This window comes from Anarrhichthys ocellatus, unplaced genomic scaffold (assembly GCF_004355925.1).
Source record: "Anarrhichthys ocellatus isolate YVR2014 unplaced genomic scaffold, GSC_Weel_1.0 scaffold24, whole genome shotgun sequence".
Lineage (NCBI taxonomy): Eukaryota > Metazoa > Chordata > Actinopteri > Perciformes > Anarhichadidae > Anarrhichthys > Anarrhichthys ocellatus.
This window is the reverse complement of record NW_022280054.1, coordinates 10,764,896-10,781,259: the sequence shown is the minus strand read 5'-3', so window position 1 is coordinate 10,781,259 and position 16,364 is coordinate 10,764,896. Positions and strand designations below refer to the sequence as shown.

At 47.5% G+C, this 16,364-nt stretch overlaps 1 protein-coding gene across 1 annotated transcript; it reads left to right on the top strand.

Moving 5' to 3' along the window:
• The first annotated feature begins 767 nt into the window (after positions 1-767).
• On the top strand, positions 768-14,141 carry LOC116390970 (period circadian protein homolog 2-like). The gene is made up of 22 exons (XM_031861137.1): positions 768-851; positions 2,392-2,934; positions 3,837-3,929; positions 4,390-4,544; positions 4,745-4,866; positions 5,115-5,316; positions 5,776-5,827; positions 6,122-6,264; positions 6,455-6,533; positions 6,622-6,728; positions 7,126-7,279; positions 7,393-7,501; positions 7,585-7,843; positions 8,098-8,257; positions 8,360-8,502; positions 8,671-8,877; positions 8,978-9,223; positions 9,333-10,654; positions 10,810-10,999; positions 11,146-11,377; positions 11,576-11,726; positions 11,844-14,141. The coding sequence occupies exons 2-22, from the start codon at positions 2,513-2,515 to the stop codon at positions 11,997-11,999; spliced, it is 4,704 nt and encodes a 1,567-aa protein (XP_031716997.1). The 5' UTR covers positions 768-851; positions 2,392-2,512; the 3' UTR covers positions 12,000-14,141.
• The last annotated feature ends 2,223 nt before the right edge of the window (positions 14,142-16,364 follow it).

Genomic DNA, 16,364 nt, shown 5'->3' with positions numbered 1-16,364 from the left:
GTGCAGCTGCGCTATACTTTACAGCCAGACTATTACTATTTCTTCTGTCTCAGAGATAACTCAGGCGGAGAAGATAGGCCCTTCTCTTATCATTGTTTCAAATCTATAACACAGAACTTGGCCAGCCCACCGCCCATCCAATCACGTGCTTTTGGGAGAGGAGCAGGGTGGCTTTAAAAGTTGCATCTGTTGTCTGAGAGCAGGATCTACTGAGCAGCACAGGACAATCTAGAGCCGGTTGAATGGACAGACTTCAAGTGTGCCACCATCCAGGACATCTTCTCCAAGATGGAGGTGGTGGGTCCTGCAGCTCTTTCCAGTGAGCTCCATGAGCACAAGCCCCATCCATTCATTCATTCATAACAGTGTGTTGCACAACGGGCTGGGAGAAGAAGAAGAGGATGCAAGGGATTAAATGACAAAGAATCCTCCATGATGTCGCCATTCTATCCCGCTCCCCTGTCTCAGGATGCACTCTACAGACCGGCATGGGCTTCCACGTGCGGCGGAGGGCTTGTTTATATAAAAACGACGGACAGCGCTCCGGGCCAATGAGCGCCCGTTGGCACAATTTCGTCATCTTCGTCATGGAAACCCACAGTTTGCGGCCAATCGTGGAACGCGAGGGGCGGAGTCCGAATTGAGGTCGCGCTCCGAGCTCACCGATTGGCTGGTAGGCCACCGCCGGTGAGAGAGGGGAGGAGCCGTTGGCCAATGTGTCAAACCGTCTGAATGCCGCCTCTCATTGAGGAATACCGGAGCTTTTAACCCAATGTCGTTCTCACCGGAGGGGTTTTGATTCTACTCGATAACCAGAGAGGTGGTTTCTATTCATCGTCACTGCAGCACAGGTTGGTGTTAGTTGATTTTCCACCTCTTAGTTGTAGTAAAAAAAAATAAATCTTGTACTTTTATAACCTAAAATAGAGATGCCCTTTCGAGGTTTGTTTTGTTCACTCCGAGAGAAAGAACAATGTTGGCTTTCTGTGAGATGGATCCGTCTGCCGCCCAAAAATGGTGCTTTTTGCAGGGTTTTGCAGGATAGCGTTACTTTTACTTAACTGTGTCAGTACCGTGCAGTGGATTGCAGGTCAACGTGTGTGTGGATTTTGAAGAGCAGGTCAGTGCAGTTAGATGTGAAGGGACTGTTGCTGTTATACATGTGCTTTTAAATGGTATTTCCTTTTAATTACAACATTTTATCTTGTGTTATCTTAATAATAATACATAGAAATGTATCTAGCTTTCTACTTTTCAAGACCCTTACTACACACACACACACACACACACACACACACACGCACACTCACTGTAAATCCCTGCCGGGAAAACAGTGCAGCATTGTGGATTTGGTATCAGAACCTGTTGCCAGTATTTCCTATTATGGCTTAAAAAAAATGTAAATAGCTCCAACTACTGCTGAGGAGAAGAAGAAGAAGAAGAAGAAGAAGAAGAAGAACTAATCAAAACTGTCGCTATTGTTTTCACATCCTTTTGAGAACAAATGTGATTTCTACACCCATGAATGCGTGTGAATGGTCTTATTTAACATGCAGTTTTCCACATGGACGTGTAACTCGACCGTTGTGGATGCTCATGTTTCTATTTTACGGTTGTCAAAGATTGTAATGACTGAACATGACGTCATGATACGAGGTAAATGGTACGTGAGGGTCTGTTCACATCTATCTTTTGTCCATTCAGATGCACTGTGTTACATAACGCCGTGTTTATTTTGATTCAGACTTAAGTCAACATGGACCATGCATCACCACATCTGTTTATCATCTTGTGTGGGACCTGTGTCCTTGGCTGTAATGATAATGTTGTTATTCGTGAAGGGAGAGCCCTGTTTATTGGTTGTATTTTGTGACGGGATAGGTTGTTGCCACAGGAGACAACTGGTTTTATTTATTCCAATCGTCCGAAGTATCCTGATGGTTTGTGCGAGGCGAAGGTTGTTGTTTGTGTCTTCATCTCTGCAGCCTCACCTTTGAAATGGTCACAGCTGTGTTGAAAGCTTAAACAAAATCAAACTGCTCTGGAGGAGTTAGTCCACCTGGAAAGGTCAAACAACGGCTTAGTTACTTTTACCTTTTGAAGGATGGACGGCTGCAGCCGTGGTGTGGGACTGTGTGTGTGTGTGTGTGTGTGTGTGTGTGTGTGTGTGTGTGTGTGTTTTCCTGCTGCGCCTTCTTCTTTATCATCGACTTTTTAAAAGGCTGAGATCTAAGGATGATCTGGCTGATCAGATCAAAGTGGCGAATAATCCCCATTGAGTGCTGCCTATTTTTAGGACCATGTTTCTTTGTTATTGATCTTCAGTCAATATAAGTGCACTGTATTGGAAGAGGATTTGTCTGAGTAATTTCACCTGTGCTTTATTTTCAGACTGCATCCCCCACATCTGAGGCAGCCACTCCATTTCCCTGCTAGTGCCATGCGCTTCGTGGCTTTGCCAAGTGGAAGGTAACTTATTCGCCCATCTTTTTGCCCCTTTTGATCCGCAACCATGTCTGAGGAAAGTGAGCCAAAGCACTTCCTGTACTCAACCCTGGAGGGGCTGGAAAGGAACCGGGAAAGGGTCGTCTTTCAGCTGGAGGGAGAGGACGTCTCCATCAGCCAACGTCACCGCATGGCCAACAGATACAAAAAGGGGTGCGGCGGGCGGGACGGGGTCCAACTGGACGCCGAGGGGAGCGACAGCAGCAGCCACGAGCGCCCGGCCTCGCCGGGCTCCCCGCACAAAGACAGGAAGCGACCGCGTCCGCCCTTACACGAGGATGTGGAGATGGGGGGCTCGAGTGGGAGCGGGACAGAGTCCCACGGCAACGAGTCCCACGGCAACGAGTCCCACGGCAATGAGTCCGTGGGCAGCTCGAGCGGCAACGGCAAGGATTCCGCTTTAATGGAGTCCTCGGGCAGCAACAAGAGGTGAGGGCAAATCAATCAAAGTGTCCCACCCCAACGCCGCAGGGGAGCGGACCATCTAGGTCACGGAAATGAGCTTCATTAAATGTAATAGAAAGGGCTATTTTCTCCTGTGCGTCATCGTTGCTCTGAGTCATTGTTGTAGTCCAGCAGTCTCAGACGGAGGAAAGCTCTGGTTGTTTTATTCCTCGTCATGAGAGCCACTACAAAAGACAAGGACGGTTGGCACACTTTCATCTAGAGATGACTTGTTATTGCCTTCAGGGGGATGTGAATGATGAATGTGAGCCCACCTGCAGGAGGTCGTCTGTTACATAACCGAGCGCTGACGTTTCCTCCTCCGGTGCTGAGGCTGAAGAGATGTGACCCACCAGCTCGTTGTGCCTCCTAAATTAAATGTAGTAACTAAATGTCTTGTTAAAAAAATGTTGTTTTTTTTGTTATTATTTATGTTGGCAAGACCTTCGTGATGTCTGTAACTCAACACATGTGGTTGATTGTACAGCGCCAGCTAATAGCAAGAAGTTATTGTTTACATTCGTTCATTCACTTTGTGATGGAAAGCATCAAACCTTTTGGTGTTTAGAAGGTTTGGACATGGCTTAGTGAGCTGGATCACAAATGTCTTTATCAACTGTTCTGATGGGAGAAACAACTTATGGGAGAACATAAACTTTTAATCTCATTACTCCATCGAATGAACTATTGCAATTTCACCTTTTTGACTTTTCTCGACACAGATGGTATGTTTGTGGCTTTCTGCTTACGCTCCATGACACCAAGTCCTTGACTTGCTGTACATGTTTAGTCTTGCCTTTTTGTTTCGGTGCTCTGGCTGTTCTTTTTCACGATGCTCCGTCTTGTGGTCTTCCTTCAATAACACGACATGTTGTTTGTGGTTCCAGCTCAAACTCTCACAGCCCGTCGCCGCCGAGCAGCTCCAACGCCTTCAGTCTGGTGAGCTCCGAGCAGGACAACCCTTCCACCAGCGGCTGCAGGTTAATATGCATCTTTATTCTTACTTTTTATGTTTTTATACTTGGATACAGTGGTTACCATTTAAGACATTTAGAGTCCCAGTGGAAGGAAAGCTGGAGCGTTCTTTGGCTCTCTAGTCACCCAAAGTCTCATTTGATTGGATTCTTTTTTTGAAACACCCCATGACTTGTCAAATATTTTGAGCAGTTTTTAAAGGAAGACAAAAGACAGAGATTGAATGTGAAAAATCCAGATTTATTTTGCATATATTTGTAAGAGATAAACTAACAATAACCACAGGATGAAAACTGTGAAAATGTCTTTTTCATTTCACTGGGTTATAACAGATAATAAGCTCAGACAGTTGCGGTTTACTTACGTATTACTTATTCATACATCACTTACATACCGATAGTGCCTTCTCTGGGTGAGAGCATGTCATGTTGACACACGTGTATCTGTCTCATGTTCGCCCTGCAGCAGCGAACAGTCGGCCAAAGCTAAGACACAGAAGGAGCTCTTCAAGACCCTGAAGGAGCTGAAGATGCACTTGCCGTCGGAAAAGCGGAGCAAGGGCAAGCCCAGCACCGTCAAGGCGCTGAAATATGCGCTGCGATGTGTCAAACAGGTGAAAGGTAAGACTGGCTTCCATTTGCGCACATGTATTCACGTTGTAGTTAGTGTACATCAGCTATGTTTATGACTGTTACATATGTAAACAAACAGATCTTTTTCTTCAATAATTAAAACAAATTTAGACCCTTCTGGGTTATAGATTCTGAGTGTGTGTGAGATGGTGTTTGTGCATCGATGCATCTCCTCTTTTGTTCTGCAGCTAATGAGGAATACTATCAGATGCTGATGATTAATGACAGCCAGCCGCCCGGGTTTGATGTTTCGTCCTACACCATCGAGGAGATCAACAGCATCACCTCTGAATACACCCTTAAAAACAATGTAAGTACTTTTGATCTTACCTCACAGTGTAGCCACGGCATTAGCATGAAGTTGTAATTTCTCAAATGCTAAAAGCTGATGATGTGTGATTAATGATGTGTCGTATTTCTTTGTGATTGCAGTTGTGTGTACAACATATAAAATGTCATGAGAAATGCTGGAGGATACGTCTTCAGTGCTTTGAACATCTTGAAATAAAAAGACAGCTTCTTGACCGATTTCCTTTTGTAAAATCTTTTTTCCCACAGGATATTTTTGCTGTAGCCGTCTCGCTCGTCACGGGGAAGATTGTTTACATCTCGGACCAGGCGGCGTCCATCTTGAACTGCAAGCGGGAAGTGTTTAACAATGCCAAGTTTGTGGAGTTCCTGACGCCTCAGGACGTCAGTGTGTTCTACAGCTTCACCACGCCCTACCGCCTGCCCTCATGGAGCATGTGCACCGGAGCAGGTAACAGCCATCCCCAAGCTGGAACAGTCCTCCATTCCCATCCCATCCCAATGAATATGCAAATATGTGTTTATAACTGGGCCCACAAAGGACACGTGGAGAACCCACACGACCCATCCCACGTGCACACACACACATGCACCAGCATCTACCTCATTCACATGACCCCCCCCACACACACACACACACACACACACACACACACACACACACACACATGCTCATACATGCTTTATTTATACATGCTTTATTACAAGCTGACTAAAGAACTGCTGAGCAGCTGTATTTTTACACGAAACACTTTCATTGTGCTTTGACTGTAATCTAATTGTAGGAAATTGCACTATATTCAACAGTGTGTTAAATGTAAATGACTAACGGCTGGCTTGTTTGGATCCAGTCAATCTAATGCATGTGGCGATATATATATATATTCATCCCACCTTCTCTCTTATTCAGACTCGTCACCCACAGAGTGCATGCAGGAGAAATCCTTCTTTTGCCGCATCAGGTGAGTGGCAGCAGCCGGAGCCTTCTCTGATCCATAGTTTCCTGCTCAAAGTAGCTCAGGGTTGGTGAGAGGGAGGGAGGGAGGGAGGATGGGTGAGAGGAGGGAGGAAGTCAGCAGCTGTGAGCTTTTAAACTGCCATCTAGTGGCCAGACAGGGTGTTACAGCTACAGTTTCAGATTCGAGGACTTGGGTTGATTTGATTGTGTCGTATGTTATCACATCAATGTAGTGGTTTTGATATGTTTTACGATGCAGGCTGATTACTAAACAGTGTTGTGATTGTGTGTGTTTTAGTGGTGGTAAGGAGCGTGAAGGAGATCTGCAGTACTATCCTTTCTGCATGACTCCATACCTGATGAAAGTCCAGGATGCTGAGCTGGGTGAGGAGCAGTTCTGCTGCCTCCTGCTGGCCGAGAGGGTGCACTCTGGTTACGAAGGTGAGGCCTGCGACACGCTCCCCATGGTATCACACACTTCTCCACTGTTTGTTTTACTGCATTGTCTCACAGATATTAATAAATACAGCAGCTGGCTAAAAGCGAGGTGCTGTGCATGTTTAACGATTACCATTTGCTTATTTTTTCTTACTGGCCAATTCATGTTTTTCTTCTTCTTCTCTCTCCACAGCACCCAGAATCCCCGATGACAAGCGCGTCTTCACCACCACACACACACCTGACTGTGTGTTCCAGGATGTGGATGAGAGGTGAGTGGACTGAGCCTCCCCCCACACACACAAACACACCATGTGTGTAACTGACATTAACATGTTGTTCTTGTTGTTTCTCCATCAGGGCTGTTCCCCTGTTGGGTTACCTCCCTCAGGACCTGATCGGGACTCCTGTGCTGCTCAATCTGCACCCAAGTGACCGACCGTTGATGCTCGCCGTGCATCGGAAAAGTGAGTAGTTATCAAACAAAGACAAAAGCTCGCCCCTCGTCCTAAAATGGTCCGAAATCATTGCGAGAGAATTTCCTTGTCACCAAACGAAGCAGTACACCAGTTGAAGCAGCAGCGCTGTGTGTTTTTGGCCAATCAGTGACGGTTATACCTGCAAACCCAACCCTGAACGTTCCTGTACTTTCAGAATGTACCTTTTCGGGGCTAAAATATCACCGGTATCTAATTTAGACTCTTGGGTCTGTAGTCGAAACACAATATGTTCCTCAAACGGTTGTAAAAGGGGCTACTGAAAGTATGTTCTTAAGAACAATAATTCAGTCATCTGCTTGTGGCATCAAACTGTTCTTTTCACTCAGCTGTCACTCACACACACTCTTCCTCCTGTTGCCAACAGTTCTAAAGTATGTGGGTCAGCCATTCGATCACTCCTCGATCCGTTTCTGTGCGCGAAACGGCGAGTACGTCACCATCGACACCAGCTGGTCCAGCTTCGTCAACCCCTGGAGCCGCAAGGTCTCCTTTGTCATCGGCAGGCACAAAGTCCGCATGTGAGTGCACCCAATATGTTACTTTAGTTAAGGTTCTTGTTGTCGTCAGCAGTGATATGTTTGAATTTATTTCACTTTGAACATTCTAGATGACAGTGGTGTGTGTTTTCCAGGGGTCCTGTGAATGAAGATGTTTTTGCAGCACCAGCTTTTCATGGAGGGAAGATCATGGACTCCGACATCCAGGAAATTAGTGAACAGATCCACAGGCTGCTACTCCAAGTATGTACACACACACACACACTTAAACACACATTTTCATCCACGCGTGTTTCAGTTTCTGTAACAGTCTTTTCTCTCTTCAGCCGGTCCACAACATGGGCTCTAGTGGTTATGGTAGCCACGGCAGCAACGGTTCCCACGAGCAGCTGGTGAACATCAGCTCGTCCAGGGAGAGCAACATGAACACGGCGGAGGAGGCAAACAAGGCCAAGCCCCCCAGGACGTTCAAGGAGATTTGTAAAGGGGTCCACATGCTGAAGAACCAGGACTCCCAGGTCGGCCTGCGCTCCCCGCCTCCTTCACCGTCGCCATCCAAGCCGGAGCAGAAGAAGACCGCTGACAGTGAGTTCAGTTTTTTATCACCACACTGGTGCCATTCTGTGGGGGCTTTGACTCAAAGTTCATCACAGAGAGCACGTTTATTGAGACAAAGGTTGAACACACCGATACACTCAGTTTAAGAAGCAGTGGCCACAATGTGTCAGTAGATCAGAAGTTATTCGTGCGGCGGTCGAATATGATGAAAAGTGAAGTAAAAATCAAACAACAAGTGTGTTTGTCTGCCTGTCTTCATTTTTGTGTCTCTTCCCCTCCAGCCTCAGCAGCAGCTCAGAAGAGTCCAGCGATGCGTCTGAAAGACTCGGCGCCCCCTCTGCAGGTCAGAGACGGTACTGCAGCCAGCATTGAGGACTTCACATGGAGAGACCAGACTGTCTGCTCCTACCAGCAGATCAGCTGCCTCGACAGTGTCATCAGGTAAGGCTCGGTGTTTGTGTCCACGGAAGATGGCGGTTAAAAGATCATCTGTGTGTTTGTGAAACGTGCGCCTCTCTGATCAATCCCATTTCTGTTTCTCAGGTACCTGGAGAGTTGTAACATCCCCATCACAGCGAAGAGGAAGTACCAGTTCTCCACTAACACCAACACGACCTCCTCCGACTCGGATGACGACAAGAAGGGCTCAGAGGATTGCATGCAGGTGTCTCAGGACACAAACCAAGGCATGTAGACGCCATCCATCTGTGTGCACAAACACAACAGATTCAATTCTGCATAAGAATCACCCCTTTAGTTGTTCATTATCTTGGGTTCACCTGCTTAACTGATATGGATTAGACTGCATCATCTTTGGCTTGGAGCTAATGGACGATCTCTCTTTCCCCATGCAGACTCTTTGATGCTCGGCGCCCAGCCAGGCCTGTCGAACATGAAAGCACCTAAGAAGCCTTCATCTGGGACAGCGGCTGTGGTGGGAGGCCACCCGGCACCGCTCACCCTGCCCAGCAAGGCCGAGAGCGTGGTGTCCATCACCTCACAGTGCAGCTACAGCAGCACCATCGTCCACGTGGGAGACAAGAAGCCTCAGCCAGAGTCTGGTGAGTGTCAGCCTCCATTTTTTTGTACATAAGTGCCATCGAACTGCTAGATAATAAGTTCTGTTTTTACTGACTCTCATGGCTCTGATTTGTTCTGCAGAGATTATCGAGGACGTGGCAGAGAGCCCCGTGCCCCCGGCTCTGCATGTCAGCGTGGTGTCCCCCCCCAGCCAGGAGGAGGAGGCCTACAAGTGGGTGGGACTGACCAGGCAGGTGCTGGCTGCACACACCCAGAAAGAAGAGCAGGCCTTCCTCCACCGCTGCCGAGAGCTCCACAACGCCAAGACCCTCCAGAAGGACTGTTTCACATATCTGCACAAGCAGAGAGGTCCAGCTAACGCTGAAGGTACACACGGTTTAGTAGTAACCACAGAAAATTAAGATTTGTCGTCTATTCATCCTTTTCTGTTATATCTGGAAAAACAACCCTCTGACTTCTCCATGTGTCCTCTTAGAATCATCCGCGCTACGAGGTGCAACCAAACATGGCACTACCAGACCCGAGACGACCGCCAAGAGAGGCAACCGCAACAGGAAGTCCAAGAAGCCGCGGATGAAGCATCCCGACTCGTCAGACAGCGCCGCATCAAACCGCAAACCCCGGCCCCCTCTCCAGGGCCTCAACCAAACCTCGTGGTCCCTGTCAGAAGCATCCCAGTCGGCTTTTAACGTCTCCTACCCAGCCATGGTGCCCGCCTACCCGCTCTACCCCCCTGCACCTGCGGCCTCGGCTCAGGCCCCCCGCACTGACCCCTCCCTGTCCACAGGCTTTGGAGAGGGACAGAGCACCCAAGCCCCACCTACTGCCGCTCCATTTGGTGCACCCATTGTGACACCCGTGGTGGCTCTGGTGCTACCCAATTACCTCTTCCCCCAAATAGGACAGTTGGGTCAGATCGGGCCGCTGGGGGCCCAGACGCAACCTGCGTACGCCACTCAGCAGGCCTTTCAGCCCCCACAGCCCGCGTTCGCCATGCAAACACAGCCCCCCTACACCGGCCAACCGCCGTTCCCCGTGCAGACTGCCTTTACCCCCCAGACCCCCTTCAATACCCTGCAGCCTTTCCAGACCACACAGACCCCCTTTAGTACAGCACAGCCCTTCCAAACCACACAGACCCCCTTCACTACAGCACAGCCCTTCCAAACCACACAGACCCCCTTCACTACAGCACAGCCTTTCCAGACCACACAGACCCCCTTTAGTACAGCGCAGCCTTTCCAAACCACACAGACCCCCTTTAGTACAGCGCAGCCTTTCCAAACCACACAGACCCCCTTTAGTACAGCGCAGCCTTTCCAAACCACACAGACCCCCTTCACTACAGCGCAGCCTTTCGAGGGCCCTCAGGCTGCCTATACTCAGACTGCCTACACTACCCAGCAGCCTTTTGCTGCACAGCCTTCTTTCCCGGTGCAGACTCAGTTCGTGACTCAAGTCCCGTACCCAGCTCAGCCGTTCCCCTACAGCCTAGCCCTCGGGCCACACAAATCCATGGCCGCGGATCTTCGAGAGGGGGCGGCGTCACGCTCCTCCACGCCGGCCTCTGGAGCGCGGGAGCCGACCACGTCGCCGCCGCTGTTCGAGTCGCGGTGCAGCTCGCCCCTGCAGCTCAATCTGCTAAGCATGGAGGAGGGACATCGCTCAGTGGAACGGCAGGATAGCACAGCACCGCTTGCTGGATGCCAGGGCAACGGCTCAGCAGCAGCCTCAGGGGCAGCTGGAGCAGCCGGGGAGAAGATCGGAGGCACAGCCAAGACCGAGAACCACCAACAGGTGAGGGTCACAATGTCCCGAGTGATGGCGAGCGAATGTATATTAGATTTAACATCAGAACTCTGTCCTGTAAAGGCTTCAGCCGCTCATATACACACCCACACATCCACATACAGCTTGTCACAGGGCTGATGGCTTGCTGCCTTGTGTTTCAGGAGGAGTCTCCAGGAGATGGGGCTCAGAGTGACGGTAACTCCTCATCCTGCGACTTGCTGGACATCCTGCTGCAGGAGGACTCCCACTCCGGGACCGGATCAGCCACCTCCGGCTCCACGGGCTCTGGATCTGGCTCAGGCTGCAACGGCAGCGGCACATCAGCTAGTGGAGCTTCTGGCAGCAGAACAGGTCAATAGAGATATAAACTTAACCTTCATTTAAGGTACAACATGATATTTCTGATTGGTTAGTGTAAAAAGAATTTCCTTTTCAAAGTATATGCACAAAAGGATTATTTCTGACCGTTTCCATCTTCTCTCTGAAACGTTGTACAGGGAGCAGCAACACCAGCAAATACTTCAGCAGCATCGACTCTCTGGAACACGACCACAAGGCCAAAGCCAAGATGAGAGGTGAAGGAGACTCTGAGGACGGCCCGTCGCAGACCAAGTTCTTAACCCAAGGCGACAAAGACCATTTCATCAAATACGTTCTCCAGGAGCCCCTCTGGCTGCTGATGGCCAATGCTGACAAGAAGGTCATGATGACGTATCAAATGCCACCCAGGTGAGTCGCTGACTGGGATTACGCATTATTTTAAGGGTAGACAGAATTACTAACAGCCTATAAGTGCCTATAATGCAACAAAACAAATATATTCAGTTATTTTTTTTTAAACATGTAGGCCCTTCTTTCAGTCTGATAGCGTGCATATTTCTTTGTGACTGATTACAAATGTGTTTTTTTTCCCCCCTGACCCTTCAGGGACATTCAGAGGGTTCTGCGAGAAGACAAAGAGAGGCTGAGGCAGATGCTCAAGAGCCAGCCTCACTTCTCCTCCGACCAGCGGCGAGAGCTAGTGGAGGAACACCCCTGGATGAGGAGGGGGGGTCTGCCTGCTGCCATCAATGTGAAGGTCGGTACCAAACACATGCGGTGTATCTAAAAAGACAAATTCATGCATATTCACGTAGAGATGTCTGGAAATAAGTCAGATTTTAAGTATTAATATCTGCCTGGTGTATGTGTTTAGGAGTGCGTGTACTGCGAGGACGCAGCGGCGGCCCCCAACAAGGAGAACCTGCCCCACATGGACATGGGCGAGCTCGGAGAGGAGCTGAGCCGCGAGGGCCAGAAGGCCCAGAGCCTAGCGGAGAAGTCTCACCCTCAACCAGACACCGGCTCCTGAACACACACACAAACACGCCGCCAGCAGGGGGACACACTCGACCAGGAATGGACCTTCGAGCAGAACAGAGGACATGTGCCTCTCTTGTGTGAGTTGTGCAGAGGACTGCTGCTGATGTGCAGTTCTTAATCTGCCCTTACAGGGGGCAGTAGCACTTTATGAGGGTCTTTGTATGCATGAACCTCATATAGTACTTTTGCCAGCTCACACACACACACACACACACACACACACCAAAAGGATCTGGGCCCAGCCTGAGTGGTTGGTGACTGTTTAGCCTCCCAGATTTTTTTTATTTTAATTTCATTGTCTCTTTGACAGAGGCAGGACTTTAATAGATAATGAGTATCTTACAAACATCTGATGAATATATGTGATGTCAAAGAATTTTGACAAAAAAATAGTGTTTTCTTGTTTGCCACGTGGTGTCATTCAAGTCCCTTAAACCCCCTTTTGTTTTCATATTTTTAATTATGTAGAATGCATGTGGTGCACAGTGGATGATGTAGTCCTGGTCAAAGGGCAGGGACCCCCACTTTTGTATCACTGAAGAGTTTTTATCCCCCACTCCCCTCTGACCTGGGTACTTGCCTTATCTAGGCACGGGGCCGTGGTTGCACTCGACTCAACAGCCAACACACTGACACGTGGGCTGATAGTGACTTTCCTCAACAGTGACAATCTGATAGATAGCGCAAGCTATTCATTCAACTTAAAATCGTATTTATTTCCTACCAGATAATATATCTAGAATAGATTGTTTGAAGCTAAAGCCAAATACAATCAGCTGAAAGACAGTATTTACATGTTCACCGTTTACAGGCATTGACAATTCACTCTACAGGATATTAAGGTAATTTTACTTTGACAAATACGACGTGGAACCAGCTAGTGCATTTAACAGAAGAACCTCAACGTGTTGTAGGCCTCTGCAGACCTTAAAGCGGCACAGGTGCTATGAACAAGTGTGCGTCATCACAGGTGGAGAAGATGCTGAAATACTTTCTGTTATATGAAAAGCAGCAGACAGTTGAAACATGAGAAGTGAGAGGTTGAGAGGACGGCGGTTATCCTTTTTCCATCGAGGCTTCAAATCAACGTCAAAGCCAAAGAAATGTTTTAATTGTATTTTATTCAAACGGCATTTCACCTCCAAAAAGTGTTGAGTGATATTATTTTTCTGTCGCCGGGGACTTTATACATTATGCAAAAACGACAGATCACTATTTCGAAGCTGTTGCGTGAGTGTTAAACACCTAAATGTAGGACAACGGTGGGAAAACAGCATTTCACTTGTAGCACAGCAGGCGACCATGTTGCCTAAATAACCTTCTGTAGAAGCCTAGGTTACACAGGAAGTGGCGACATGCATGCATCAGGAACCATGCAAGCCCGCTCGGCGTAAAATATTAAGGAAACCGGTCGGCATGTAGTTGAGGTAAACAATGGGAGAACTGGGAACAACTGTGTAGCTACGACAGAGGAACTGTTGAGGCAGTGAATGTAACACAGACTGGACCAGAAGCTTCTCTCTGGCTACGTTTGTTCCACGATTGTATTTTTATTTTCTTACTTTTCTTTTTCTTTGTTCTATTTTCTATTTTGTTTTGTTGGTGAAAGAAAGAGCTTTTTGATTGTAATTGGGGATGGACCCTACCTCTTAAAACAAACCAGGTCATGTTACTGTAAGCAGAACATGTGTATGTATGTATGTGGGCAAAACGCAATGGACCGAGCGGTCAGATACTTGAGTGATTCCGGGCTTGTACAGAGAGTCTCTGCCTTAGACTGCCAGGTGTTTGTGGACATTACACAGTGGACGGGCGCCTGTCACCACCTCGCTCACCTGTGTTCAACCCATTAAGAACACCAGAATGAATGCTGAGAGTAAGCCAGAGAATATTTAAGCCTTACTTTCTCAAAAGGCCTCGCACAGAGGGAATCCATTTTTTAAATGAGTTATGCACCGGTGGGCCGTTGGAAGCAGCACCCTGATCTGTACTGGCGCGTGATGTCGGTCCTGTAAATTAGTTTCATCGCCACCGTACCGAGTATGTGGTGTGTTAAACTGGCACAGTTCTGTGCATTTATTTTTGTAGGTAAAAAAAATGATGTATTGTTTGAACAACAACGTTGTAATAAAATTACAGAAATACAAGCGGCGTGACTCTGAGGAATGTTCTTTTGTGCTCATTGCTCAACATGTGACGGTCTGACATTGTTGGCTGGAAGAAGAAAGAAACGCTGATGGGAAATATCAGATAAACCTAAAAACAACTTCATCAATGGCATGAAACCACTCTTTAGTAAGTTGATATCAGCGGATTTGTGACTATTTGTAAGACCAGTGGATAAAGAACGCTGCAAATATCTACTTTCATTATAGATCCTAATGTCGATTACTTTGGTTTATAAAAATGTCCAAAAACACTTAAAAATGCTGATCTAGAACTTAAGGAGCCGAGGATGTCAGGGTTCCCCGGGGATCTGTTTCAGCGCCATATGTCTCCGCCGTTGAATCCCTCTCGTGCCAACTGTTGCATCCCACTGACCTCTGACCTTTTAGAATTCATATGCATGCTCACAAAACATGCAGCTGATGCATTCAGGACCTCCCTCCTTTCTGTTTTTCTTTTCTTCTAAAACTAAATCTGGTCTCACGGTCAGCCTGTCGTCTGTCGTGTTCAGTTAGCAGATTGTGGCGACGTGCAGGAGGTTCAGTGGGGGGAAGTATTACGTTAATCTGACCAGATAGATGGAGGGACAGATCGATTTTATTAATTATATTAAACCCAGCTATATGTTGTGCATATAGCAGCTTACATTTAAAAAAGACAAGGATAACAATGACCAAAACAAAACTATACAATAGGTCTACTTCTCAACAATATACAATGGGGTGTGACTGAAATTGAATTTGGCTGAAGGTTCCTAAACATCCACACCCGTCCACCCACCTGCTTCCTTCCATGTACCCAAACATACACACTATAGGGTTACAAACTACACAGCGGCCCACAGTCACAATGCCCGGTGTGTTTGGGGACTCGCCGTATGCTCATGGACATTGTACGCCGTCATTTAATTTAGTTCAGCTGAAATCTAGCAAGAGTCTAAAAATAGAACGACTGGAAGTGAATGTTTCAGTGAAAGACAGGCATGTGGATGTTAAACTAGGGACCTGCTGGAGAGATTTTATGGGGCATGTTGGTGAGAACTTAATACTTAAAACTCATAAATGTGTCAGCGTGTGTGTAAGTGGTGGATCTAGCTGAAATAAACATAAAGCACTTGGCCTTGATCTCTCCTGCATTTACATAATCAATACTTAGTTATTATTTGGTTGAAACAGTAATTAGACGTATACTACCACCAATTTAGAACGAGACTTGGAGTACCCCCCCATCACTGTCCCTCCACTTCTTCCTCCAACGAGACTGTCCCTGATAGTCTGTGTCTCTTTATGAGTCTCTTGATGATCAAGTGTCAGTCAGAAGACAGGCAGCAGCCTGTGTGTGTGCGTGCGTGCGTGTGTGTGTCCCTTTGAAGAATCTGAGCCTGCTTGTCTCCTTCGTAGTGTCTCTTTCAGCTGTGCGGGCTTTGACGCTCCTCTGTCAAACGGCCGCAGCTTTGATCACCGTGTCTCGTCCGCTCCCATTTCAATGTGTTTCCTCCGACGTTCACACCCAGGTCCAGCATGTGAACCCCCCGACCCCTCCACCTCCACCTTAATTATTCCTTCTAGACTCCAGGATCATCTGACAGCAGACAATGACCAACGTGTGGATGTCACTTTAATATCAGATGCAGCCTTTTGGTCCGTTATGAAAAACGAGAGGTAACGTTTTTTATTATTATTATTCATTCTATATCTTAAGCGGCCGTGTTACTCGCTGTAGGCTGGTCGCTGGTGCAGACAGGATCTAACGTCTCTTTGTGAAGGTGCTCATTGTATCTGAGGTGAGAGCGAAGACACGTTGGAGAGGCGCGAGTCTTTCATGTGCGTACGCGCACTGCGCGTCCTCGTGGTGAGAAGGGGAGCGCAGGTCGGAGGTGATGACAGGAAGAGGGGAATATATCTTCAGGGTTATGATCTGACATGAAATGTATTTTAGCCCTGTGGGATCAAAGATCTAAGGGCATTCAGTGATGAATAGCAGAGAAAAGGTTTTTATCAAAGCTTTTATTTGGACAAAAAATTGTGAGAAATGATGTTGGTCTTTTTTTGTCACATTAGTCATAATTTAATGCAATCAAACTCAGTGCTTTTAAGAGCTTTTAGCCTGAACACAAATTAGCCTGCCATCCCTCAAGATATCAATCAAAAGTCATTTCTCAACAATAACTTAACTTTCACTGACAATA

Coding starts and splice junctions, on each gene's coding strand:
- LOC116390970 (XM_031861137.1), top strand. CDS start 2,513: ATGTCTGAGGAAAGTGAGCCAAAGCACTTCCTGTACTCAACCCTGGAG. Junction 7,280..7,392: donor GGCAGGCACAAAGTCCGCAT/GTGAGTGCACCC, acceptor TGTGTTTTCCAG/GGGTCCTGTGAATGAAGATG. Junction 9,224..9,332: donor AGGTCCAGCTAACGCTGAAG/GTACACACGGTT, acceptor GTGTCCTCTTAG/AATCATCCGCGCTACGAGGT.